At 42.7% G+C, this 27,936-nt stretch overlaps 2 protein-coding genes across 2 annotated transcripts; one reads left to right on the top strand and one right to left on the bottom strand.

Annotated features, from left to right (window-relative positions):
* Positions 1-5,084: 5,084 nt before the first annotated feature.
* On the top strand, positions 5,085-12,759 carry LOC121924842 (aquaporin-12-like). Its single transcript, XM_042456334.1, is given in 4 exon segments — positions 5,085-8,736; positions 8,738-8,834; positions 10,197-10,313; positions 12,193-12,759. Coding segments are annotated over 4 exon segments (867 nt in total). The 5' UTR covers positions 5,085-8,226; the 3' UTR covers positions 12,336-12,759.
* Positions 12,760-18,173: 5,414 nt separating this feature from the next.
* LOC121925951 (galactose-3-O-sulfotransferase 2-like) lies at positions 18,174-24,914 on the bottom strand. Its single transcript, XM_042458514.1, has 3 exons — positions 24,898-24,914; positions 20,915-21,839; positions 18,174-19,013 (listed from the first exon to the last, which is right to left on the bottom strand). The coding sequence occupies exons 1-3, from the start codon at positions 24,912-24,914 to the stop codon at positions 18,174-18,176; spliced, it is 1,782 nt and encodes a 593-aa protein (XP_042314448.1).
* Positions 24,915-27,936: the final 3,022 nt, after the last annotated feature.

Here is a 27,936-nt window from a genome sequence, read left to right as displayed (position 1 = left end):
TAACATTGCTAAAGTTCTTAAAAATATTTGCAACAGCCAAACTAATGGCAAACTTTTACTTTGTAATTGGTTCTGAACTTGTAATTGTCTTTGAAGTTGAATAAACTTCTTGATCAGGTTTATTCCATTGTGACACTTAAGTAACACCTAGTTCTGTCATAGGTATAGTAGTTAAACTTGTACTTTAAAAGTTCCTTCCAAGGTAGTTAGTTACCATTATAGTTGCAGTTTATTAATATTTTCGGTTTATCAAAAGCAATTAAAATATTTTTGTGTAAATTTACAGCGCTTTATAAATAAAGGATAATAATAATAATAATATAATCTCATAAGAAAATCATAATTACTAATTTCCCCCTTTTAGTTACTTGAAAAAAACTATCCGAATGGACTTTTTTTCCTTTTTAGTGCCGCTGGTCCAGCAGATTTGCCCCGCCTCTCCCTCTGTGTGTTCTTTTGCACCTGCTGAAAGAAGAGCACCAAGATCTGCCTGCTTTCTTACTCCTGATGTGTTTTCTCTTACCTTGGAAGCTTGTTGGGAAAGGCACAGCAGATGAACAGTTCTTAGCACTTTGGTGGCTTCTTTGTCTGATGGCAAGCCAGCTCACCCCAAACCCTTAGTAAAGCAGTTGCCTCTTTGGTCTTTGTGTAGAGCATCTGGACATGTCTCTGGAAAAGTGAACTCTGATGTTTCTTGTTTTAAAAGTCCTCTAAATTGGTAATGGATTGAGTAAGGCCTGGTACAGACGGGTCCACAAGCGGCGTGGCTGTGTTGACCTAGTAGGTATGGTAGCGTGCGTAGGCAGTGCATTGTACCAATGATGTGTCCTTGTGCGACCGTCCAACAGTGCGTGCATAAGACACATCACCGCGATGCCCCAGGGCTCAAATGGCGCTTTAACTGGTATCGCGGGAAGTAGCTCCATTTCCTTTTGGCCGTCCTTTCTCTCTCTGTACCAGGCCTAAAATAGCTAACTTGTGGCTGCTTCAGCTCTGTGGAACACTCCCCCTGGTCTCATTGATTCTTATGGAACTAGTTCCCCCCATTTATATCAGTCCCTGTTTGCATTGATAACCAGCATGGCATAGTGCTTTGAGCATTGGACTAAGACTGGAGACCAAAGTTCGAATCTCCCCTCAGCCATAGAAACCCACTGAGTGACTATGGCAAGTCATTCCCCCTCAGCATCAGAGGGAGGCAAAGGCAATGCATAGCCCTCAAAACAAATCTTGGCAAGAAGATCCCATGATGAGTTGCTTTAGAGCAGGGGTAGGCAACCTGCGGCTGCGGGGCTGAATGCGGCCCGGAGAGGCCTTGGGACTGGCCCCAGCCCGGTCCTGCCACCGATTGCCGCGGGCCTTTGGCCTCTCACGCGCAGGGGCAAGGGGGGCATTGGTCTATAGACGCCTCAGAAACATGCATTTATATTAACATTTTTTAAAATCAGCTTATTTTTTTTGCGTGTCCTCCACTTTTTAAAAAATGTCCACCATTTGAAAATGTTGTCTACATTTGCCCCGGTTTATTTATTTATTTAATTTGTTTTTTTTTTTTTAATTTTTTTTTGCTTCGGCCCCCCAGTTGAGGGACGCAACCCGCCCCGGCTCAAAGGTTGCCTACCCTGCTGCTTAAGAGTTCCGTAAGTCAGAAATAACTTGATGCCACAACACCAAAACATTTGCATTGTAAGTCTAGAAAGGCAACCTCAAAATTGAGACTTGCCTGTCTTCTTTGATGGTTAACTTAGCTCTGTTATCTCATGGGTTGCCACAAGATGTCATTATGTTGCCTATAACTAGTGGCATGACAGCTTTTTTTGAAATGTTATATGGCAGATGACTGTCTAAGTACCATTCCTTGTTTTTTTTTTCTCCCAACTGAGCTCTCATCTGCTGTAACAAGACATTCTAATGAAAGTAACAAATCAAGTGAAAGAATTATTCCCTCTGATCTATAGAGAACAAGCCATGCCAGAAAATCTAATCTCTTCCTTGATAAAATTACCAGTTGTTAGATGATCCTATTTTTTTTTTTCTTCTCCTTTTTTCCCCTCTTCTCCCCTTTTCTAGGGAAAGCTGCGGATATCAGTATATCTTGTTTCAGTATAAGGCCTTTGACAAGGTTACAATGACATTCTAAAACAAGCTTGTAAAAAAATGTGGCGCGACAAGGCAATCTGTTACATGGATGTAAATTGGTTGACTGGCCAACATCAAAGGGTTGCTCATACAATGGATACCTTATCATCCTGCAGGAGTGACCAGTGGGTCCCGAGAGGCTCTGCCTGCCCAGATATTCAAAGTATCTGGTGGATGAAAAAATTGGGGCATACTTATAAATTTGCAGATGAACAAATAGGAGGAATAGCTAATACTCCAGGGACAGGAATCAAATTCAAAATGACCTGAATAACTAGAAAGCTGGGCCAAAAGCTAACAAAAATGAAATTCAACACGGAAAGGAATGTAAGGTACTGCACTTAGGGCAGGAAAAAAAAATGAAATGCACAGATATGGATGGGTGACACCTGGCTGAATGAGACTATGAATGAAAGGGACTAGAGTCCAAGTAGACCACAAATTGAAACAAGAGTCAAACAGTGGAATGCAGCAGCTAAAAAGGCACATGCAATTTAGCTGCATCAATAGAAGTATAGTGTCTAGATCAAGAGAAGTAATAGTGCCACTCTATTCTGCTTGGTCAGACCCCACCTAGAATATTGTGTTCAGTTCTGGGCGCCACAATTCAAAAAAAGGACATTGGAAATGAGGCATGTCCAAAGGAGGGCGACTAAAATGGTGAAGTCTGGAAACTTGCCCTATGAGGAAATGCCTTAGGGCAGGTTGGCAACCTTTTTGAGCCGGGGGGCCGGGTTGCTGTCCTCAGACAACTGAGGACACGAAGCAAAAAAAAAAATATTAAAATTTTTTAAAAAAAATAAATAAATAAATAAACCGGGACCAAATGTAGACAAATATTTCAAATGGTGGACACTTTAAAAAAAACTGGAGTACATGCAAAAAAAAAAAGCTGATTTTTAAAATGTTAATAAATGCATGTTTCTGAGGAGTCTATAGACAATTGCCCCCTTGCCCCTGCGCGCGAGAGGCCAAAAGGCCCTGGCGGTAATCGGCAGCAGGACCGGGCTGGGGCGGTCCAGGCTGCCGCGCATCCCCCGGCCTGTAAGAGGAGCTGGGGATTTAGCCTGGAGAAGAGAAGGTTAAGAGGGATATGATATCCATGTTTAAATACTTAAAAAGCAAGGGGTAGGCAACCTGCGGCCGGGGCGGAAGCGGCCCGGCGAAGGCCTTGGGACCGGCCCCAGCCAGCCTGCCGCAGAGCCAACCGGGGGCCTTTGCCTCTCGCGCGCAGAAGGGGGGGGCAATGTCTATAGACACCTCGGAAACATGCAAATTTATATTAAACATTTTTTAAAAAAATACAAAAATGTTTGCGGTCCTCCATTTTTTTAAAAAAAAGTGTCCACATTTGAAAAAATGTTGTCATACAATTTGTCCGGTTTATATTTATAAGTTTTTCAAAATATTAAATATATTTATTTTTTGGCTTCGGCCCCCCAGTGTTGAGGGACAGCAAAACCGGCCCCCGGCTCAAAAAAAAGTTGCCTATCCCTGACTAAAAAGGATGCCATATTGCGGAGGACAACAAGCTTGTCTTTCTGCTGCATCAGAGAAAAGGAACCGGAAAAACAATGGATGCAAGCTACAGGAAAAAAGAATTCCACCTCAACATTAGGACGAAACTCCTTCAGGGCAGTCCGACAGTGGCACACCCCTCGGATGTGTGGAATCTCCCTCCTTGGAGTTCCTTAAACAAAGCAAACAATTTCTTGGCCTTTCCTATTCCTGAGCCCACCATCCCCAATACTGACTAGAGCAGGGGTAGGAAACCTTGCCGGGGAGCGGTTGCTGTCCCTAAAGCACTGGGGGGCGAAGCTGGGGGTGGTGGAGCTTTGACCTCCTGGGGGGGGCCATGTGCAGGGTGGAGCCTCCACCCTGGGCGGGGGGCCACTGCTGGGGTGGAGCTTCCACCGTCGGGGTGGGGCTGTTGGTGCGGGGTGGGAGCTTTCACCCCTCCAGGGGGGGCCGCCGCATGCTGGGGCGGAGCTTCCACCCTCGGGGGGCCAGGCCTCCGCATTTTTGTGGCCCCTGACGGGGCACCCAGGCCCCTACAAGAGACAGCAAAAAGCTGGGGGGACTGCCAGCATGGAGGACCCCTGAGGCCCCAGCAATCGGCACCGGGGCCCCCAGAGGCCCCCCTGCTCCGGGAGCCCTCCTGGAAGCCCAGAGATGGCAGCGCCACACAGAGGCCCCCAGCCCCTGGGAGCCCGCCTGGAGGGCCCCAGAGATGGCAGCACCCGCATAGGCCACCCGCGCCCTGGAGCCTTCCTTCAGGGCCCCAGGACGGCAGCGGCCCCGAGAGGCCCCTCCACCACTGGAGCCCACTGAGGCCCAGCCAGGGAGGCAGCGGCCCCAGAGGCCCCATCCTGCCCCCTGGGAGCCCTCCTGCAGCCCAGGTGGGCAGCGGCCTGCAGAGGCCCCCCTCCGCACTGGGAGCCCACCTGGAGAGGTCCCAGAGACGCAAGGGCCTCCCAGAGGCCCCCGTCGCCCTGGGAACCTCCTGGAGGGTCCCAAGAAACGGCAGCGGGCCTCCTCGAGGCCCGACACCAGTGCCGCTGCGGCGTCTGGCGCGCCATTTGGGCGGCAAAAATGGAGCGCCCATACCCCAGAGGCTGCTATGGCGCCGCCATTTTTTTTCGCCCAAAAATGGCGGCGCCCCAGAGTGGCGAAAACAGCCGAAAGGGGGATGCTGCGGCAGCGGAAGCAGCAAGAAGCAGCCGGGGGTGGTAGTAGGCCTTCGGGGCCGCACCCAGCCGTGGGCCGGAGGTTGCCGACCTAGAGGTTTCTCCACCTGGCTGTAATGTTTTTTGTGGGTGTGGGTTGGGCGTGCGCGCCTTGGGACATATTGGTTCCACGTGGGTTCCAAACGCTGAGCTTCGCTTACAAACTCACGGACACATTGGTGGAATGCTTCAAACTTTACTAAACTTTCTTCACAAACACAACATCCAAACCCCCGTGAACACCCAGTTCTCAGCAGTCTCTAGTTCCTTCACTGAGAGTCTTCCACAAATTCTTCTTTTGGCCCAAAGCACTTTTCAAGCATCTCCAGCTTGGACTTCTCCTGTTCTGCTGGCTCCAGACGCTGTTCCCACTGCTCACCTTTCGGGTCCCACCGCTCCCCTTCCAACGTTCCTCCTCTCTTCTGCCAGTTGCCTTTCCCGGGATATCTAAAGTGCCCTTCCTCCTGTGGGTTCCTGAGCTTTACCTCCAGATGAGGCCCCATGCGCAACAATCCATGTCTCCCCTGAAGCGTCACGGGTCAGCCTTCTCTCCGAAGGCTTCGCATCACCTTTCCTATCCCTGTTCCGACTGCCTCTCCACGCCCCGTTCTTCCACATCTGCTCCCCCTCCCTGTGTTCTCCTCTCCTTCACCTTTTATGCCTCTTCCTAAGGGCCTCACCTCCTCAACCTCTACTTCCCCTGGGTCTTCCACTCCCTCTTGTTGTATCTCCACCCGACCAACCTTCCTCTCACCTTCCTCCCCCTGACTACAGTGCGTGCCCCTCTTGATTCTGCTGACAGAAGCAGGCCAGCTGGATTGTGCCCTGATCTTGCTTGGCATCTTCCTACTCAACCTATGATAGCTTCTCCCTACAGTTCACTCCTGTTTCCAGTTCTACTTCAGCTACTGCTGAATGACGGAAGAAATTCCCTCCCATCCATATCTGTACATTTTAAAAAGAGGGTGTTTGTACATGGAAATACTTGTGGGCACCCTATTCTTAGTGACTCATTGTTCATCCCCAATTGGCTACCTTTCAGGTGCCTTCTACCTCATCAAAGCAACTGGGAAGAATGATAGGGCAAAGGAAACTGCAAGATTCCCTCTCTCCTGATGTCCAGTCAAGAATTCCATTCAGGAACTGAAACTGTCACGAAAGAATTGCTAGAAAGTAGTCTCACATCTTTTAGGGAATTATTTTCTATGCTGCAGATATTTCATTATTATACCACAAAGTCTAATTAGCTTAGTAAATACTTGCCTTCATAACAATTCTTGGCAGAGTAGCAGACACACTATATGAGGCAGAGATTAGTGATTGGCTGGTAAGAATGGCTTCCCAACTGAAGAAGGGTTTGAACCTGGCTCTTCCCAGTCCTAACCTGACACTCAAACCACTACGCCACACTGGCTTTTTCTTAGGGGTGATGAAAAATCCTCAGCCTGACCAAGAAGGAATTGACCTAGAACCATGAAATATATTTTCTATTTCACATATCCCAAAGTTCGACATACTTAAATTCTCAAGTTTCTTTACTCCCCCCCCCTTTTTTTTTTTAAAAATGTCTGGTTACTGAAATACTGCTCTAATTCTGCTATCACCTCTGAATTATTTTTTTTTAAATCCTTTAAAAACTCTTTTTAAGGTTTGGAAACAGGATGGTGCAAGCCCTGGTGAGTAGGGTGGATGATCTATGCACCCAAACCTCAAATTCTTCAAATACTCTATTGTTTCACCAACCCTGTGAGCAAGTGCATTGTCCTGCAAAAAGAGACCACCTTTCTGCAGCTTCCCTCACTGTTTTTCCTTCAGTGCTTCCTTTAATTGGTACAGCAAGTTAGAGTAGTATTTTGCATTAACTGTTTGGCCCTTCATCAAAATACCTTCCTTACTTATCCCCCAAAAATGTGGCCATGCCATGGCCTTTCCTGCTCACCTTTTGGTTCTTCAGCTGTGGAGAACTTGAGTGCCACCACTGCAAGGACTATTGTGTGGTCTGTGAATCATAGTGATATAACTGTTCAATCAACAGTGATAAGTCACTCCAAAAATTATCACTAGATCACTCAAAATGCTGCAAAATTAACGGAGGTATCCACTCGACTTCATTTCTGGTCAGCATTTGAGAATTTCAGTGCCCATTTGGCTAGTGGATTTTGCATAGCCAACTGCTCATGATTTACAAATTCTGTTTTTTCTGAGATGTCTCTATTGTCTCAGCAATTGTTTTAGCTGAGATTTGCCAATCTGCCAAAATCAGGTCATGAACATGTTCAACGATTTCAGGCATTGACACAGTTGAAGGCCTCCCAGACCTCGCTGCATGTTTGGTCTTAAAATTTCCATGCTGAAAGTTGGCACGCCGCTTCTTCACAGTTGAGTTTGATGGGCACATGTCACTCAATGTTTGCATCATATACTCAGAGATTTGCTTTGGAGTTTTCATCTGCAGGAACAGGTTCTATCAATGAAGTGAAAAAAATCAGAAATTAGAGGTACAATCCTGCAAACTGGCAGTTTACAATACAGCCCCCACCCTCTTTCAAGTTACATTGACAAAAATTATGCTAAACTTTTGGGAAGTGGATTGGGCTGAGATCTTTCAACATCTCCTTATATTTATATAGATTTACCCCAGGGTTTGAAATCTAAGACATTTTGTGCAGCTGAGTAGTTCTTTCGCTGTTCTCCAGAACTTGTTATTTTCTTAATTGGTTTGCTATTAGGAAACAATGCCGACTGAGTGGAGGAGGAATAAAGTACTATAACTCCCAGAAAAATTTAAGACAAAATCAAAAGCAAAGAATGGAGTTCAGTGAACCAAAACTTCTCTACCATGGGTAGCTAATGACCCAGTTAGTAAATGAAGGTAAATGAGCCAGAGGATCATATAACCCTCATCTGTAAAAAATAACTTTGTAGGTAAATAGAAGCATTTCAACTGCTGTGCTCCTGGGTCAATTACCTGATCAAAACAGTGCATTACTTGCTGGTCTCGCTGAATTCTTAACCAGTTTTAGGCTACAGCATCTTGGTTTTCTAGCTAAACATTTTGGCTGGGGCTAGTGGTATATTTAAAAACAAAAGCAAATATGACATTCTGGTTAGAAGGTGATATTGAGGTGATAAGGAAGTGGAACTATGTCCAAGCCAGTTGCTTAAGGATGTCAAACGTGTTGGATTTCACAGAGATTTCCATGACCCTATTAACTAGGTGCCTGTCAGCCTGTGCTGTGTTTACTTAAAGGTGCCTTAATGTGGGAGAACAGCAGGTGGTTAATCCTTTCCCCCTACACTCTTTAAAGTAGTGAAGTTCTTCTATTACAGCTCACTTCCTATCTCTGAAGTGATTTCCAGCATGGCTGGTCTGAACGTCTCAATAGCCTTTTTCTTCTTCACTGTGGGCCTTTGTGAGGTGATCAGGAAACTCTCCAAGAGAATTTTTCCACCTAAGGTGTACACTTGTCTTGCAGCTGAATTGATCAGTGCATTCCAGATGTGTGCTTGCTATCTCGAATTGAAAATGCTGCGGGAGATTGGCCCATGGGGTGGCGGCTTTGGTCCAGATGTCAGTCTGACTCTGCTTTTTCTTCTCTTCTTGATTCATGGTGCTTCTTTCAGTGGAGCTTCTGCCAACCCTTCCATCTCACTCCAAGAATTTCTGGCTTTGGATTCTTCTTTTGGGGCTACTGTCACCAAAGTCTTGGCTCAATTTATGGGCATGGAAGCAGCCAGTGCATTTACCAAGCAATATTGGTCAAGGGAACTGACAGACTTCCACATGATTCAGAATTTAATGGCCCAAGACTGCAGTTCATCTCTCAACACCTCTGTCTCCCATGGCATTTTTGTGGAAGCCATATGTTCATTTTTTTTTCCAGCTCACGATTCTCAGGTTCCAGGCTAGCTCTTCCATGTACAGAATCACCATTGTGGCACTTACTGTTACTGCACTGGCCCATGCAGGTAAGAATTTCTAACCAGTATTCTGCTTCTTGGCATGATATTTATTTAGAAACTACACAAAGTATTTAATATATGTTGTACTTCTGTGTACTGATGGCATATACTGTAGCATGTACTAAATATGGCTTATCACTTAGGTTTTTTGAGGAGTTTGTTTGCATTATAACACCAGAAGGACCCAACCACCCCTAAAGGCACCAGATCCCATCTGATCTTGGAAGCTACACAGGGTCAGCCCTGGTTAGTACATGTCTGTGAGACTGTCAGTGACTATCAAGTGCTGTAGGCTTTATTTCAGAGGAAGGAACTGTCAAAACCACCTCTTGAGTATTCTTTGCCTAAGAAAATCCAATGAACTTCATGGGGTTGCCATAAACTGACAGGCAACTTGAAGGTATTGGATTTCCTGCATGGCAGGGGGTTGGACTGGATGGCCTGTGTGGTCTCTTCCAACTCTATGATTCTATGATTCTAAGGTATACACACACACACAAAACACCAGAAGTATGTACAGAACTGACCCTAGGCCACTGATGCAGGACAACAGTGCTGATGTGTTGAGGACAAAGTTGCATGTATTACATAACTGCTGCATTTGGTAAGCTAGCCTTTTGTGCTTAGATGCACTGACGATCAGCAGTGCTGAGGTAAATTTCACTTTCTATTTAGTCTGCTTTTGAACTAGGGAGATCATGTTCTTCAGACATGCCTTCAGCCTCTGCAGTCTCTATATGGTTGACTCTCAGTGACTCTTCTGCTATGCCGATTTAGGTCCTCTTGGTTAGCCACTCATCCTAGATGCCTACATGGTCCCTTGACCGCAGGAGGGAACAACTTCAGGACTTTTTGTCAGAATATGGGAATATGTCATTTGTCAGCAAATCAAGGCAACTGATGGGCAGGTCTTGTCCTGACAAAAGGAAGAAATGATAGGTTAGCATAGCAAAAGAAAGAAAATGAATTAAATATTTTTATATTTTTAATGCTGCTCTTAAGTCTGTCTGCATTGTTACTGTAATCACCTGCATCTCACCTGCAACTAACAATTTATCTGGTGACCAGACCTCTCTCTTCGCTGTCCAGCAAAACAGGTGTCTGAAATAAACTTGCCAAGTAGCAGCCATAGGATGTTAGCCAGTTAGGCTTTCCCCTACAGACTGCTCGCAAGTGCCACACTTTGCTAAAAGCTACCTGGCAGAATTGTAATTCAGACTTCATGCCCCAGGCAAAACCACCAGAGCTTTCCATGAAGTTTTAATGTAAGTGCTGCATTTAATGCTCTAAAAAATCTAGATGTTAGATTGTAAACCATTTTGGAAAGAAAAAAGGTGCCATAAACTATTTGTTTTTCTCCCCTTTCAGCTGCATCTCTCACAGGGGCATTTTTCAATCCTGCATTGGCCTTTGCTGTGACCTTTTCCTGCTCTGGGAACAGTTTGCTGGAATATATGCAAGTGTATTGGCTGGCTCCCATCACAGGTGAGCAAGCTTCCAAGAGAATGGGTGACGTAAAATGCTTAGTGGCAGCTATGACCTTACTTAAGTACACACTAATGCCTGTGCAATGTCAAGCTTTATTATGGTGAATTTGAAGTTAATCCAAGACTTTGCCCATGGAATAATAAGTTACAATTAAATATTGTATTGAAACTTTAAAAAACAAAATCAAATGGGACATGTCCATATTGAATTGGTGTTGTTTCAGTAGCTCCATCAGAATTGTCTTTTTAAGTTTTTAAAAAGAAAATGAAAGAAAAAAATGTTTCAGTTGTTTGTGGAAGGCAGGGGGAAGGAAGCAGGAAAAGTGAAATTTCTAGGAAGCTAGAAAACATATATTTTGATCAATTCTCCAAAACCTCTGGGAAAGAAATTAGAAGCACTGTAAATAGTATTGCAAAAGTTCCTAGGGATACATTTGTAGCAGCAGCATAACTTATGAATCACAAACTGCCAGAGTTTTCTGTCATCTATTAGAATGTGAATTTTTTGGTAGCATGGAAATGACAAAGTGACTGAGTAAAAACATACATCTCCTTGTCAGCCTTGCTATTAGTAAAACATTTTGGAAATCAAGCTTTAGCTCAGGCAGATTCCTTTGTGTAAAAGGGGAGAGAGAAAAAACAACTACAAGGTATGGTAAACATGTATGTGATAACTGTAGATATATAAGTAGTAATAAACAATGGAACTCCCCTCTGAGAAGTCTGAAACCATTGTATTCATTCGAATTAATATCCGCTTCAGTCTAGCAGTTAAATTATGATCTCCAAAAGCCACAGAGTTCCTTTTGAAAATAAAAATATTTTGACTTCAGGCCTCCAGTGGAGGCTGTAGCAATTAACATCAAGGGAAGTTGGTCCAACAGTTCTTACAGGGATGTAGCCAAGTGGGGAGGGTTCGTGGGGTCCGGACCCCCCTTCTGTTAGATACAATGAATGGTGCATGCTGCTGCGCCACCGCACCCAAGCCTCATTATAATGGTGGCACTTAGTCTGGAACCCCCCCCCCCTTCTCAAAATTCTGGCTACGTCCCTGGTTCTTACCAATACAGTATTTGACAATTCTAGAGACCCTTTACATCACATACTGTATTTATAACAGTATGATTCCACTTTAATTGCCACAGCTAGATTCTAAGGAAATCTGGTGTTTGTTGTTTGGTGAGGCACAAAGGTGCTCATACTGAGAGTTCTAAATACATCCTAAACTGCAGATCCCAGTCTTACATGTAATGGAACCATTGAGAGCAAAGCTGGAATCACAGTGCTATAACTGTGTAGTGTGACAAGAGGAAGATACAGTCTCTCTCTCCTTCTTTCCTGATGTGACTCATCCACTTGCAGAGAAGGGTTCATTAATAGTACTGCTCTCTGCACAGACCCTGCAAATTTATGTTACTTATCTAATTTGCTTTGGGAAAGCTTTGTGATTTCTAGAACAATGGTAAGCTAAGAGAAAATATCTGTCGATGGACAGGAACAAAATGGCTGTACAAAAATGTTTATTTGCCTTTTATATTTCTTTTCTGAGCTATGTTTGATGGCCCTTTGTGAGAGTCTAATCTGAGGCAACCTTGCTTGAAGGTAACCATGTATGAAGGTCTTGGAGTCTTTTGATAAAAACTTGCAAGCCTGCCAGATATACAGTCTGATCACCTAGCTCTATAATTAATGGATTAGATTTTCACACACCTGTTCAGGGAGAGGAATGGATAAGCCAGTAGACAGAGGATGCATTCATTGATTATGACCTGGTGAAAGCCTTTACATGCTACCCACCCTAGTCCCATGCCCAGAAAAGGTATACTGGGCTGGAATAAAACAGTATTCACACCTTCCTTTCACTGGCTTTCTTCCAGGGATGCTGATAGCATTCTTCGTGTACCAGGGGAACATCCCACGAGTCTTCCAGAAAAACCTGCTTTACAGTATAAAGAACAAATACAGGATACCCAAGGGGAAGGTTAATCCCAATGCATCCACCAGTATCAAAGAGACATGAGGAAGAACAGAGAGAACAATCAGCTGCTCAGAGAGAACAGAGTGAAAGAGGTTGGCACGGGTGGGTATGGGACTGGGAGTCCTTGCAATCTCTGCTTTTTACAGAAGGATACTTGGAAGATCTCTATGGACTTCTGAGGTCAGTTGCAGAACATTCTGGTTGGAAAGCGGACAAGGACAACTATCATATATGGTGCAGTGATAAGTGTTTCAGACTAGGACTGGGGAGCTCTCAGTTCAAATTCTCTCTTGGCTATGAAGCTTATTGATTGATCTTGGGCTAAACCATATTCTCAGCATAACCTACCTCACAGGGTTGTTGTGAGGATAAAGCAGGTGGAGGGAATCATGCATGCTATCTTAAGGTCCTTTGAGGAAAAACAAGACATAAATTAAATAAAAAATCAATGAAATGTGTTACTGGATCATATGGTGTCATAAATTTAATTGGGCTTTATTATGAAAGCTTGTCAAAAACCATGATGTTAGGGTGACTTCTTCGTGTAGTATTTAGGATATTTTCATGCTGTGTTCTGCTTTTGGATTTATAGCTTTTCAAACATTCTATGTGTTCCATCCCAAGGAAGTGAACTACCTGAACATGTGGTGATACAGTTAGAAAAAAATACAGTAATTGACAAGTTAATGAAAGCTTGATATTCAATTGCTTATTTAATTTCCCATAGAAAGTAGAAATTTTCCCATCATAGTCCTTCCCTGAGCTTGAAAAAGTTTCTCTTTTGGACTACATCTCCCATAATAATATTTCCAACATCTATCCCTTTCCTTCATATTTATCCAGTCTCATCTCCTCACAGAGGCAGTAACCTTAGTTTCCTAATAGCTTCTGACAAACTCTCATAGTGTTTATTTTATTTTATAATTTTATTTTATAGTGTTTGCTTCTAGATCAGGACTCAAAACACAGTCAGTTTGCTCAGTATCTTGTCATTCTGCAGCTCTATGCCACGTTGGGGATATTAGGAGTCTGTCCTAGGTTTGGCCCATGGTACAGTCATACCTGGGGTTCAAGACTGATGATATGTCTCTGGAGAAAATGAAATATTTAATGAAACCATTGGACATCTCACTGACTTTTTTTGTGCCCTGATTTTGCATCCTGAAGCAGTCCAGTTTGCTGTTTACAATAATGCTGGCCTTCACCTGCTGTCCACACTCTATTAACTTGAGGACTTCACCTATTATAATAAGAAAAGTAAGAGCCACGTTGTGCCCAGGCCTTCTGATCACTGAGTACTTGGGCATCTAATGTTGAATATTATGGTTTCCAAGTCTAGAGCAGCCATCACAGCAACCACTATCACAGGAAGACCCACAGAGTACAAAAATCTGCTTTCTCTATGACTCTCAAGGGGAAACACCAGAACCTTCTCAAGATCTGACTTTAGAAACCCTACCCATACCAATCCTTATCTGTTAGAGGGAACACTGAAAATGAAGAAACTGCCAAAAAAACAACAAAAAAAACAAAAAACCCCACCAACAACCCCACACTAGTTGTGTATCCCAGTTTTATTTTATTTTATTTTAAAGTGGTAAGTAGCACTGTTTCAGCCAAGGTGGCACACAACACATGAAAAATGATTAGGAGAAAACATTTCAAAACACAAAATGTATTAAAACACAAGCAGCAAGTGGATACTAGAACAAATCAAGCCTGAACTTTCCCTAGAAGCCAAGATGACTAAACTGAGACTGTCATTCTTTGGCCAGAGAAGACATGACTTACTAGGAAAAGACAATAATGCTTGGTAAGGTAGAAGGGAGCCAGTGTGGTGTAGTGGTCTGAACACTGGACTATGACTCTGGACATCATGGTTCAATTCCCTATTCAGTCATGGAAACCTACTGAGTGACCTTAGGTGAGTCACACACTCTCAGCCCCAGAAAATCACCTTAGGGTCATCATAAGTCAGAAATGACTTTCAGGCACACACACACACACACACACACACACCAGTGGGAAAAGAGGAAGAGCACATTGCAGATGAATAGACTCCATCAATGAAGCCACACTGAACATGCAAGACCTGAGTGGGGCTATTGATGACAGGAAGACTTGGAGGTGTCTCATTCATATAGAGTCACCATAAATTGAAGTTGACTTGATGGCAGTTAACAATAAAGTTGGATATACATTAAGGTAGCCAAAGCCACACAGAAGACGAAAGGTTGAGGCATTCTAATACTTACAGCACAATCATGTATCTCTGCTCATACGTAAGCCTTATATGAATTGAGCTTACTCTGAGGTACATGAGTGTAGGATTGTAGTTTTAGTAAAATTAAGTCTGGCTTTTGAATCTCTGTTGGAATATAGAATGACTTTAGTTTGTATAGTTTTGCACCACAGGCTTTGATAACAATTCAGTCAATTCCCAGTGTGGATTAAATGAGTGCTATTTAGATTGACTGATAAGAAGTCTCTTGCTGTGTTGAAAGTACAAATCTCTCTGTAAACACTGAGAAAGGTGTATGTTTCTTTAAACTGTTAAAGAACTATGTATAACAGTCTTTATTGAACTAGTGGACGAGTTATGGCTTTCCAGATGATACTGAACTGCTGGCTAGGGCTGATGGTAGTTGTAGTCCAACACATTTTGAGGACCACAGGGTGCTCACCCTGTTCTATTGTTTTTTTCATCTCTCCAATCCATCATCTTCTACCAATGGAGGTAATCTAGTTGAATTTATACATGAAATCTTAGATTGAATTGTTGGTTACATGTACAGTAGACTCATCGAATCCATGAGAATTTAGTAAGTCAATAAATATAACTGATTCAATATTGTAATTAAGGGTAACAATTGGATTTAAACCTAAATCTACAATCCTACATTTCATTATGAGGTATTAAGCCCCCATGAACTCTTTGGGACCCGTTTTCTTAAAAAACCCCGTAATCCTGCCATTTAAAACATTTGGTACAACCATCCCAATACATCTTGTTATCTGAGTTAGAGTAGCTGGCATTCCATGCCCCAGTTCCATGTATATAAATTGACTGGACTGGCAAGTTGGTCTTACTACACTATTGAGAGTGGGGGAATCTCCAATACACACAAGGCATCAAGATGATTTAGGGATCCTAAAACATTTGTGTAGCAGAGAATAGCTGAAAGGCTGAGGCAATTGCTTTACTTGCTTAGTAAAAGCTAAGTAGAGTATATACCTACCAGTTACCTGTTGACTTATGGTGAATCCACACATTTCAGAGTTTTCTGAAGCAAAGGATACTCAGAGGTGGCTTGCCATTGCCTTCCTCTGAAATATAGCCAACAACACCTGATATTCCCTGGTGGTCCCTGACTGTGACATCACCATCCCTAGTGTCTCCTGGTACAGGGGGAGCTGTGGGGGGCAGCGGTGGCGGTGCTCAGCCCTCTCCATGGCTACAGAAAAGCCAGGAGAAGCATGCTCGGCTTTTTCCTTCACCGCAGCAGTGGAGATCTCCTTGTGGGGAGGTCTTCATTGCTGTGATGAAGCTGGGAGAGGTGCAGTGGGAAGAGGGCCCCATTGGGTGTCACCCCTCTTCTGGGGTGTCAGGGTCACTCTGCAACCTGCTAGTGATGCCAAGATCAGACAGCTTCCAAGAACAGACAGAAAGCCTGTCCCAGTACGTTGGATTAAATTTCACTGAATTAGTGTACAGTACAGAGGATTTGGGTTGTAGTTCCCTGAAATTCCATATTTAACTCTGTCCCACTGAAATCAATATGCTTTAGAAAAGTGCACTTTGCATCTTGTGTGGCATGTGCTGTTGGTTTTTTTTTAAAGCAGAGATACAATGCCTTTTTGTTGATGTTTTTGAAAAACAGGTCAGAAGAGCATTTGGATGGGGAAGTACCAAGAAGCAGCAAGTGAGATTAAGTAGTGTGCCACACATTGCCAGTCTATGGAGATTACCGCACTAGGGTAAAAGTGTTCCCCAATGTGTTCTCAGAAATGGCCTCCCTGGAACACATTGGGAACACATTTGGAACGCCTGGCGGCGATGGTGGCATTCTGCCGTGCGGTAAACTAGCGTTCTGGTTCTCATCACGCTCCAGGCTCGCGCCCGTGAGAACGCATTGGGGAACGCTTTTACCCTAGTGCGGTAATCTCCTTTGTTAGGAAGAAGTGGTTCAATGGTTACATTAGGAATACCAAATTCTGCCATGCCAGATGGGAAAGTAGTAACTGGATTAGCATGACTCGTTTTGCCATCCGTCTGATTAACAAAACTTGTCTCCTCCAACATCTTAATAAACATGCACAAAGATATTGCTCTGCATGAGGCAAACCACAGCTTTCTTTCAATAAAATGCAGAGTTCCTCTCCCCACAGGCAAATGCTATGTTTTTATAACAATGAAAAACACTACTTGGAAGTGCAGAATCCATTTGTTCTACATGAAAGATTCCTGAAAGAGTAGCAAGCGGTGTGAAAGTGTGTGTCATGTGTGAGAGTACCCTACCATTAGACAGAATTGAGGCAGCTGACTCTAGTGACAGATTTTGGGTTGATGAAAGGCCAGCAAATTGTTATTTATTGTTATTATTTTACTTTTATTGCTATACAATGGGAGACAGTGTGCAAAGGGATCTTGTAGCACTTTTGAGACTAACTGTGTGGAAGCTGTTGTAGCATAAGCTACAGACCAAGAAGGCCTAGAATACAAAAGCTTGTGCTACAGCTTCTAAGCAGTTAGTCTCAAAGGTACTACAAGATCCTGTAGTACACTGATACTCCAGATTAACACAGCCATGTCTCTGATTTCTAACCCAGTGGGAGATAGACATTTGTGAGCCACAGGTACCAAAATATTTTGTTGGAATATGTACCTTGGTTTTGGAGAAAGGGGAAGGGGTGCTCCATTTGTGTCTGAGTGGTTCTCATGTAAGTTTCATGGGGTGAGGGAGAGAGTTTCCTGAGCTCTGTTCTCCAAGAAGTGAATTCAGCATTGTCTGGTGTATTTTATTAACAGAAGATTAGAAATCAGTACTCAGAAACAAGGGATGCTTTAAAATGAGCTAGGTTTCTAGAGCTCTGTTGGGACTACTTGTCTTTCCTGCAGTGCCCCATTTATTTCAAAGTAGGTGCATCTAGCAGTTTATATTCCACCATCCAAGGTATAGTGCTCCTGGCTTGTTTCGTTCTTCATTCTAAAGAGATTAATCTCCAGCAGATGAGAACCTAACTACTGTACATCACATGATTTCTCATCAATTTCATTTGTAAACTGAGCCATAGAAAGCCACATAAGCAGTCCTAGCATTCAGTTCAGATGTTGTGATCTGTGAGGGAGGTTATTTAGATCTCCTAGAAATTCCTTTCCATTGTTGAGTCTTCAAGTATGAGTAGAGCCTAGATATCAACAAAATGGATTTATCTCACGGTACAGCTTGCTGAGCCCTAATTATTGGCTGTCTGTTTCTAACTGCCAACCTTTCAACTGTGATTTTTATATGGAAAATTGAAGGGCATGGGTGGGGAGCTTGTGGATCTCCAAATATTGTTGGATTGCAATGCCCTTCTGACCTAGACAATATAGGTAATGGTTAAGGATGGGAGCTGTAATCCACTGTCTGATAGGCTCTGGAGTTTCCATCCCAGCTGTAGGGACTTTATTGAGTGTCTGGTAGCTTAAAAATGCAGGATGAAAGGGACATGAGCATGTGGATTTTGACGCTTATGTGGATCACAATATATTTTTAACAGTGCTGATAATAAGTGAATGGAAGATATGCACTTGATATAGGCATATTCTGTAATGGCCCTTTTCTTAGCTAATCCTGATGGATCAGTCTAATAAATATGTGTTTCACTGATGTGTTCTCAAACTGTCTTGTGGTTGTATAGCTTTGGCAAGTGAACTGGTTTGCTGAGCTTCAAAGCTTTTTTGGGGAACTGTTTCCTATACAGATGTTTACTATACTGAAGCTCAGGTATCACCAAGGTCTGGCACATCTGCCTTGTTGACTTATCCAGCCCATCTTTCAAGTTATAGCCTAAGATTTTTGCATTTCCATATTGCAATGGTGCCAGTGCCCAGTCTTTAATCATCTTGGGGGCTACACCGCCACCTTCTTGAAGGCAAACCTCAGCCAGCTCTTTGCGTCTCTGCTGAAGTGTCCTCACTTCCTGTTGTATGTACTCTCGGCCAATGTGCAAGTCTATCTTTTCCCAAAAGGTCCTGTTGAAATGCACATAGAGTTCCCAGTCCAGCTTGTTCCAGCTCTTGATCTGCTCTCTGGTACTTTTAGAAAGATGGCTCTTGGAGCTGTTGTGTCTGCTGTTGAGAGGGAAGGACACCACATCATCCAGATCCCAACACATGAGTTCCTTCAGCAGCACCATGGACTCATCAAAATATTCTGAGATCAGGAGAAGGTCAAATTCTTTCTCAATGGCTCTCAGCATGAATTGGACCTGCTTTTCTGAGAAGTTTCCATTGTGGTTATATCCAAAATCAAAGGCCATTAGGTTTTTGGCATAGTGGCTATCCTTGGCTGAAGCATTGTAAAACCTGGAAGTCTGGTTGAGAAATTCTTCCAAGCTTTTGGCTTTGGCAAATGCAGATGTCCCTCCGTAGTAAGTGAATGAAGATTCCATGAGATGAACAGGATTCCGGAGGATGGCAAAGTAGAAGGTAGTATTTGGCATTACTTTAGCAACCTAGAATTAGTAGCAGTGGAAAAATCAAAGCAAGATCATGTGATCCCAAAATGCACCTCTTTCCCCTTTTCCATGAAGCTTTTGGCACAAAGCCCTATTCTAGGGTGGGCAAGGTGTGGTTCTCTAGATATTGCTGGATTACAAATTCCATCAGTCCTAACCAACATACAGTAGTTAGTGCTGAGGGATTATAGGAATTGCAGCCCAACAACAACTGGGGGGGCTGTAGGAGGCTTACCCTAGTCCCAGGAACTGCCCTCCACTAACAAGTACATATTATAATGGTGGATTCTTCCTCTTTTTATTGCTAGCTCTATTTCCTTTCCCTTTGTTTCTCTCCATTATATTGCTAACTGGACTGCCGCCATATCAGATAGGAATTTATCCTCCCATCCTATGTAAAGGTCCATATACATCAGTGGCACTGGATGATAATGATTAAAAATAGACAGGAAGTTAGAACTTTTTCACTGTGCATTGGCATATTTAAAACTACAGTAATATAATGGTGAAACAGCCTTCCCCAACCTGGTGCCATCTAGGTATGATTCACTATGACTGCCACCATCCCAGTCAACATTGCCAAAATGGCAGGGGATAGTGATAATTGTAGTACAGTGGATCCTTGTTATACGCTGGGGTTTGGTTCCAAGATCCCCTGTGTATAACAAAATCAGTGTATGCTCAAGTCCCATTAGATATAATGACATAGCAAAATGGTGTCCCTAATAAAAAATGGAACATCAAGGTAAATTTATACTTTTTTGGAACATTTTCAAACCGTGTATGCTTAAATCCGTGTATAAAAAATCCGTGTATAAGAAGGGCCGACTGTACATCACATCTGGGGAGCAGAATGTTGAGAGAGGGTGCTCTATTGAGTGCTTCTTGTATTTATGTCTCACAGCTGCTTTGTTTGCTTTACCAAGTTAGTCCTCCATAGTGTAGCTATACTGTTAATTGGTTTCCGTATGAGCTGTATTTTATACTGTCTGATGACTTTTCCAACTTTATGTTACAGACTGGTATTGATCAAGCGGGGACAATGGGTGCATCTACACTGTAGAATTAATACAATTTGATGCCACTTTAAGTGCCATGGCACTATCCTACATAATTATGGGGTTTCTAGTTTTGTGAGGCACCAGCACACTTTGGCAGAGAAAGCTAAAGACCTTGTAAAGCTATACTCCCCAGGATTCCATAGGATGGAGCTACAGCACTTGAAGTGGTGCCAAACTGTATTATTTCTACAGTGTAGATGCACCCAGACTCTCCAAGTTTTAAAGACACATCACATAGCAAGGCTGTGCCTCTCCCCATGTATGCCTGCCCAAGAACTGAGGTCTGTTGGAAAGGCCTTCCTCTGTGTTCCACCAGCGGGGGCAATGCACTGTGGAAGGACATGGGACAGGGCCTTCTCTGCTGTGGCACCCTGGTTATGGAATACCCTTCTTTTAGAGGCCCTGTTGGCACCAAGGCTAGTGTCTTTCCAGTATCAAGTCAAACCATGTCTTTTTAGTAAAGCCTTTGAGCCCTATTTGATTTTATCCAGTTCGTACATGCACAAAGGTCAGTATTATTTCAAACTGTTTTTAAATTGTCTAGTTTTAAGTGATTTTATATATATGTGTGTGTGTGTGTGTATTCATATTTATTGTCTTAAATTTATTTTATTGTATATTGCCATGAGATCCTCAGATATAAGTTGGGATATAAATTTTAACCCATCCATCCAAATAAGTGCCTTCCCTTGCACTACTTCTCTCCAACCCTTTCCACATGAAATATCTTTCCCTAGTCATTGGGATTCCACTTTCCTACCAAAATCTGAAAAGAACCTACTTCTTACCAGTAGTTTTCTAGAAAAAAGACAGCTCAGCTTAAGTTCTGGTTCTTACCTCTGGCTGAAAGAATCTCATGTGATGACACATAATGTGAAACTGAGAATCTTTGCTTGGAACAAATCCCTCCACTGCTGCAGCTGTAAAATAATGTGGGTAGAACAGCTGACTGGCACCATTGATTGGCAAGGCAAAGGTAAGGTTATGAGTCTCACCAAAACGGAATAAGATGTTCATGACAGTGCTGCTGGCACTCTTGTGCACTTTTAGGAAAACAATATGAGTCTTAGGCTTGCATATTGCCTGCTGAGAGAGATCAGGGATTATAGCTTCAGCTGTTCTTTGACCCTTTGGAAAAGTCATTTTTTCTGGTTGAGTTGGATTTTTGGCTGCATCTGTCAAAGCCACCTCAGTTGGCTTTTTGTCTCTTAGGGCCTGTGACTTGGTTCTTGTTGTACCTTTGGAAGCATGGCTTCTCCATGGACCTGAAACCCCTGAATTCTGATCATTTGCAATGATTCTTGTTGTGGAATCTGTCTCCTGGATTAAAGAGCTTCCAGTTTTCATTGTACCAACATTATTCATATTATAAGTTAAGGTCATCACTTTCTGATCTCTTAAAGGGATCTTTCTGGTGCTAAGCTTCTTCTGGTTTTTCCATTGGTTTGTTTCATGAAGAATCTGCACCCTCTCTGTCCCCTCCAAAAATGGTTTTTGTCCAAACTCTTCTTCACTGCCCAAACTGGCATCCAGCAGTTTGGTTTTATCAAATGCCTTGCTCAGTCTCGTGGCCTGCCTATCCTTCTCTGCAGTGCTGTGCCACAGCCACAGCTGTTCTTCCCAGATTTGTGGGGTGCTCTTCTGCCCATGTTCAGAATGAAGAGGTACAGAGCTTGGATTTGTCTGAACCTGGAAGGAATTCTCATTGGCTCTGCTTTCTTGAAGATCAAGCTGCTTCTGTCTGAAGTCACACCTACAATTGCTATAAAAACAGAACACAAGTACCCCAGATATAGTTCACAAGAAGATGTTCTGCAACTTTATGCCCAAGCACATTTTAAACTTACTTTCTATAGCTTATCTTCCTAAGACTCTTTCCTTTCCACCTAATTCACATACATTTTCTTTCCCTTTCTTTTATGTATCATATGATACACATGTAAAGCATGGTACTACAGTAGATGTTGCCTTCATTCATTGGTTACATACACATCCTAGTTCTCCTTTCTTCTGGTTCAATCAGTCATTATTTTGTATCAGTCAGTCAGTTGACAGAAAAAGTCAATCATTGTCCACCTCAACTATAAATACATCTGCAAGTCATTTCCACCACTATTCCTTTAAACACGCCTGTGTTTGTGCAGTGAATGTGGGCCAAGCTACACATGACATTTACCTCTCAGTGCAAATATCAATTGTTTGGGGTGGGGGTTCACTGGAACCATGACAGTCAGGAAGGTTAAATTGATCTCTACCACAGTCCTGAGCAAGATCAGTCACTCACTTTGGCTGCTGTTAGCAGTTTAGCTGTGGCAATGTGGATTTCTTCCCAATGAAAAAAGCAGCTTCAGAGGAGTGAATCTGGCTGAAGACAACAGGAAGGAAGGAAATGATAAGTGTCTCCTTCTATCCCACTGCAATCCTAGTAATTATCAGCCCCACTCCTTTCAATAGCTACTAACTGCTTTTTTAAATTGTGCATGTTAAATACTGTACACAGTTGCATTTAATGTTACTTTCCATTTTATGTTAAAAAGTTTACTGACACAGAAGCCATTGGACAAGTGACAGATAGAACACATCAAGGAAGCACCAGCATTTGGGCAGCTCCACTGCTCTTAACGTGCATGGTTCAAATATAAAAATTTGCGATCTTTTGCATGACAGAACCTACCTGGTGTAATGGAACCTCTCAACAATCTGGATTATTAGACAGAGGAAGAAGAGGAGCAACAGGGCAATCCAGAGCTTTCCCAGCTGACTGCTGTTTGCGAGCTTCCATCTCCTTTACAGGGAAGGAAAAACATCAGCCTAAACCTGGCTTTTGATTCCAGTAACATTTTATGAAGATTTGCTAGCTTGTGTTGTCTTGGATCATTCACCAAATCTGATTTACAGACAATGAGATTCACCCACCTGAGACATTACCCATCCTATCATTCAAATTGTAAAGCTTTCTCTTTCCAAAGTGACCCCAATTTCTCCTCCCCTGCTACCATTAACTCAGTGGAATTAATAATTCCAGTTGCTTTGGGTATGCTGAGGAAGCAGGTGGCTAAAGCCTCTCCTGTGCCTCTAGTTAAGAGAGTGGTTATTCACATCTCCTGAAAGACAGAACTGTGTGTGGCACACAAGCTATCCTGCACTTCCTAAACCAGCTTGGTGCCTTCAGAGTGACCAAGGACACTGTTCCATTGCTAGTGCTAAAATAAGATTTCACTACTAGTACAGTTTGCTTCTATACATGGAGTGCATAAAAGGAGATGCCATCTTGGCTTTTCCATGAAATAGAATAACATCTTGAGCCAGCAACGTTCAGTTTTTCTTCTAGGGGATATCACAACAATTAAGATATTCATGAGAGCCAGCACGGCATAGTGGTTTGAAGTTGGACTAGGATCCTAGGAGACAAGGGTTTCCTCAGCCATGGAAACCCACTGGGTGACCTTGGACAAGTCATACTCTCTCAGCCTCAGGAAGGCAATGGCAAACCTCCTCTGATTAAATCCTGTCAAAAAAACCCCTATGATAGGTTCTGCTTCTGCATAAGCTGAAGTCACATAACAATATGATCTAGAAACTAGCAAATGTTTGTAGTCAATCCCCAGTGAATGGCTCTCTGAGTGTGCATGTGTTGACTTCCACTGGCATGATCAGATCGCTAGGTACTTAAACAAAACAGTTTCCTCTATTTCCCCTATTTGCAGCTATTACTGCCATTGCCCTCATTCTACACCCTTGATGTTCTGTGCTTTATAGAAACCACATTTGCATCTTCCCAAGGTGGTACTCAGCCTACCATTTCTGCTATATCCCCTTGGATTTAACTTTCAATGAATGGTGAATTTGTGGTGTTTCCTGTTGCAGCCAGGCTGTCTGTAAGTTTTTTGTGTGGATGAGGGTGTCACTCCTGGTTGTTACAAAATACTAGGATCAGAGAGCATGCAAATTTGTTTGTGTGTGTAGTGCTATGGACTATGCTGAAAGCATAGATCAGAAACCTATTTTTTCACCATAGGACATAACCTCCATTTGGAAGCTTCTAGGGTTTTTCTTCAGCTGTTGTCCTCTTCATAGCATCATGTGTAGAGGAAGATTCCGTTGGCTCTTTCTGGTTGTCTAATTCTGTATTATGTTTAAAAGGTATATGTAAAAGGTATATGTATGAACTGGGCTGGATGATGTTGTATGTGTATTACACTGAATGATGCCAGTAAATGAGTGCTTTCTGCAGTTAGGAAACCTGGCCTTGGTCAGGGTATTGTGCCATAACTGGGTAGGTAGAAGCAGAGATGCCCAGCTTGCTATGGAAGGATTTGTGCCATATTACCTCCTGTTTCTAGTTATTGTTATGCTATTTCTCCTATTGCTGACAGAGTAAGAGATTTGAACCATATAAGGATGGCCAAAGACATTTTGCTGTTAGGCAAATAACCAGGATGATGTCCTTTGGCCCATTCTGTGTTCAAAAAGCCAGCTGGACTCTTTCTCACGTAGAGGCAGCAAGACAGCACTCTTCACTGTAACTGAGTACAGCAGGGTAGCTTTGGAGCACAGAGCAGGTCACATAACTCATTACTCTTTCTTCCCATACCTTGCTGCCACCACCCAGCATCTGCCACCTTATGTAACTTCCTTACTCTGTCTTAAAGTAGGACTGACTCTCAGGCCATATAATACTAGTTATTTTGGGGGGAAAGGACCTACATGCCTGCAAAACAAGGACCATGGGCAAATCCTCTATCTTTACTGCTGCAATAGCAAGCAGCCTTCAATCATGTGTGATTAATTTGGAGACTGTGTTACTATTTCCCTGTTACCTTAGCAGGGACTTCATGCTTTTAACAGCTGCAAGGGCTACAGAAATGTGACAGGTAGAATGGGGATGGCAAATGCCATCTGAAGAAAAATGGCAAGAAAACCCTGTGATAGGTTCCTCTGAAGGTTGCCATAAGTTACAGTAGGAAATGACTTCAACACACACAAAAACAAAGCATCCCTATTTTGGCACCACTATGCAGGGAATAGCTGCTCTTTTTGAATATTTGGCTTTTTTAAATGGGGTGGGATGGGGGTGATGGGGGATAATCCTAGTTTGTACACTGCAGCAAGGAAACAGTGACTGGGAGCAATTTAACAGAGCTGACACATAAGTAGGGGTTATTAATTCTTTCCTGTGGACTACAGTTTCCATCATTCTTCAGCTCTCATGCGCAATGGTTATGATGGCTGGAAATGCTGGAAATTCTGTTTCCAACATATTTGGAGGTCATCTCTGGTTGGAAAAGACTGGAGAAAGATGAATACAACCATTACCACCACCATATAACAAGGCAGAAAGAGCACAGGGCAAGCCTATAGTTCTCAGTGTCTGCCCACTGCTTGGGCATATGATTATGATTTCCTGGTTTATAATGAAAGACCCCTTAACACTGTAATTACTGTGCCAGGTGCCAGTGAATACAAGTCTATTGTTGGTTGGACAGATATAGTTTAGAAAGGCGCCAGAGATTATGCTGAATCAAGATGGATCAGGAATTATTATTATTATTGTTTAGGCTGAAAATTTAGGCTTGCCATATATTGCCCATTTTGCTAGCAAATTATTAAGACAGTTTCAAGATAGTGTGGCCCATGTGGTCTTTCTGCCTGTCAGAAATTAATGGGCTGGTTTAGCCAGTTTCTCCAAATCTCACTAAAGCACATAGTGTGCCTACTTCTAAGTTAAGCAGTAGTTCTGCATGAATGAGTGCCTGACACATTGGCCCATGGTCTCACAACAGTTTAAGTGGGAGGCAGGTATAAGGAGATTGAGCAAACACACAGCATTCAGGTACAATCGTGTATTCAGAACAAAGCAGATGGTATGTACAGATTATGTTTCCTTTCTGGAAAAATATAAATAGAAGAGATGATAGAATGTGATGTATTTTCCAGATAAAAGTATCAAAGATGCCTATCGAAGTATTGAACTTTGTTGTTATTTGTTGTTAAGCTGGCTTTGTCTTACGGTGACACTATGAAGGAGAGACTCACAAGAGCACTAGTTATCAACAGCTCTTCTTAGATCTTGCAAGCTCAGGCCAATAGCTTCTTTGACTGAATCAATGCACCGGTAGTACAGTCTTCCTCTTTTCCTATTGTCTTCCTCACTTATGAAGTAAACTCAAATCCTGGCTTTTCAAATTACAGAATGGGGAAAATATGGCCCTTTAGATATTGTGGGATTGCAACACATTAACTCTAACTAGCATAATCAATGGTTCAACAACTTCGATGGCTACATATTCCCCAGCCCTGTGCACAAGCAACCACTTTGAATATCAGTGCAGATAAATAGCTCTTGACATTTATCTGAACTCATAATCAGATGATGGAGTGTGGCATTTCCCTCAAGATATTTCTAGTGGTGCTTTAAGCCCTAATATTAAGAAATCAGACTCCCCAGACCTCAGTATCTTTGTCAGATTTATGGCATTGCACATCCTCTAAGTCTTCTTATTGCTGTAGCATGTATGACTGATTAAACAGTGCAATGTATGTCTATACATGTCTACTGGGAAGTAAGTCCATTGAGTAATGGACTGAAACACACCATCACTGTTCTCCAACCCAATAGTGGGTGATTTCAATCTTTTTCTACACTAAAATTTCAGTAGTCTACCAATGTGTGTTAAATCCCACAAAAGTGTATGTTCAAGCTCTCTCAATTGTATCTATATGCCTTCCAGTCACCTGTTGACTTATGGTAACCCCATTAATTCCATAGGAGTTTCTTAGACAAGGAATACTCAGAGGTGGTTTTGCTAGTTCTTTCCTCTGAAATATAGGCTCCAGCACCTGGTTAAGGGAGACCAAATCAGAAATTTGCATTTTGCAATAAATGCTTTGGGTGTATGTATATATAATTGTGGGTGTATGTGAATCCCAATAGCCAAATGGTACTGGATAGTTCATCAGAAACTGCAATCTGCCTCTTCTTCCTTGTCCTGATCTAATCTCCACTCTCCGTACCTATGGTATCCAAAGGGTATCAAAGCTCCTCAGTCCCTTTACGATTTTCTAATCCATTAAGATTCTGCCAGATAATTCACTGTATATGTTAAAACATACAGTATGAGCAAAATAGATCTATCCACCACCAAACATGACAATAGGCCAATATACTTATATAGCCTTTACTACTCCTACTATTTCTCTTTTATCTTTTATTATCCTTATGAGAAATAGCTCAGAAATGTCTCCTGGCCCAATTTTCCTCCTCCCACAAGCATTTCTGACTTTCTTTTGACTCTGAACTTCTATGCGCCACCAGCAAGGTGACACAGTGGCAATTTGTGTTACATATAGGAAGGAGGCAGGACTGGAATTTGCTTATTACCCCTAGCCAAAATGATTTCTCAGGAATAAAATAAAGTTGAGGCACTTACTTCATCCAGTGTCTTTTGAATTTGGACATTGTTTGACTTACAGAGCACAGGAAAAGCACCTACTCCACTGAAATCAGTCCAGGTTGCTGTGAGATTACAATAAGTATAAAGCAAATATGTTTTGCCTTTCTTCTCAAAGAGGTGTAACGGAATGATCCCGCCTACCTGGCTTGCCGGCAAACGAGGTAGGTAAAATAATGCGCTTTTCTGATTGTGAGCTGGATTTGCCTTAGATTGGCTCCAACTATGAGCTGCATGGAATCTGACACATTATTACTACTAATGATGCATTGCTAATAGGAAAGAATGTCTTTGTGGGCCTCCTGGAGCCTTGAAAGCATTATTGGTAGGGAGTAGCAAACAGCGCATGATGAAAGGGACCCGCAGGCATCGACACAACTCTTCAAACCAACTTAGTATGTGATAACA

Source organism: Sceloporus undulatus, chromosome 3, assembly GCF_019175285.1.
Source record: "Sceloporus undulatus isolate JIND9_A2432 ecotype Alabama chromosome 3, SceUnd_v1.1, whole genome shotgun sequence".
In the NCBI taxonomy this organism is placed as follows: Eukaryota; Metazoa; Chordata; class Lepidosauria; order Squamata; family Phrynosomatidae; genus Sceloporus; species Sceloporus undulatus.
This window is presented reverse-complemented; position numbering and strand designations above follow the sequence as displayed.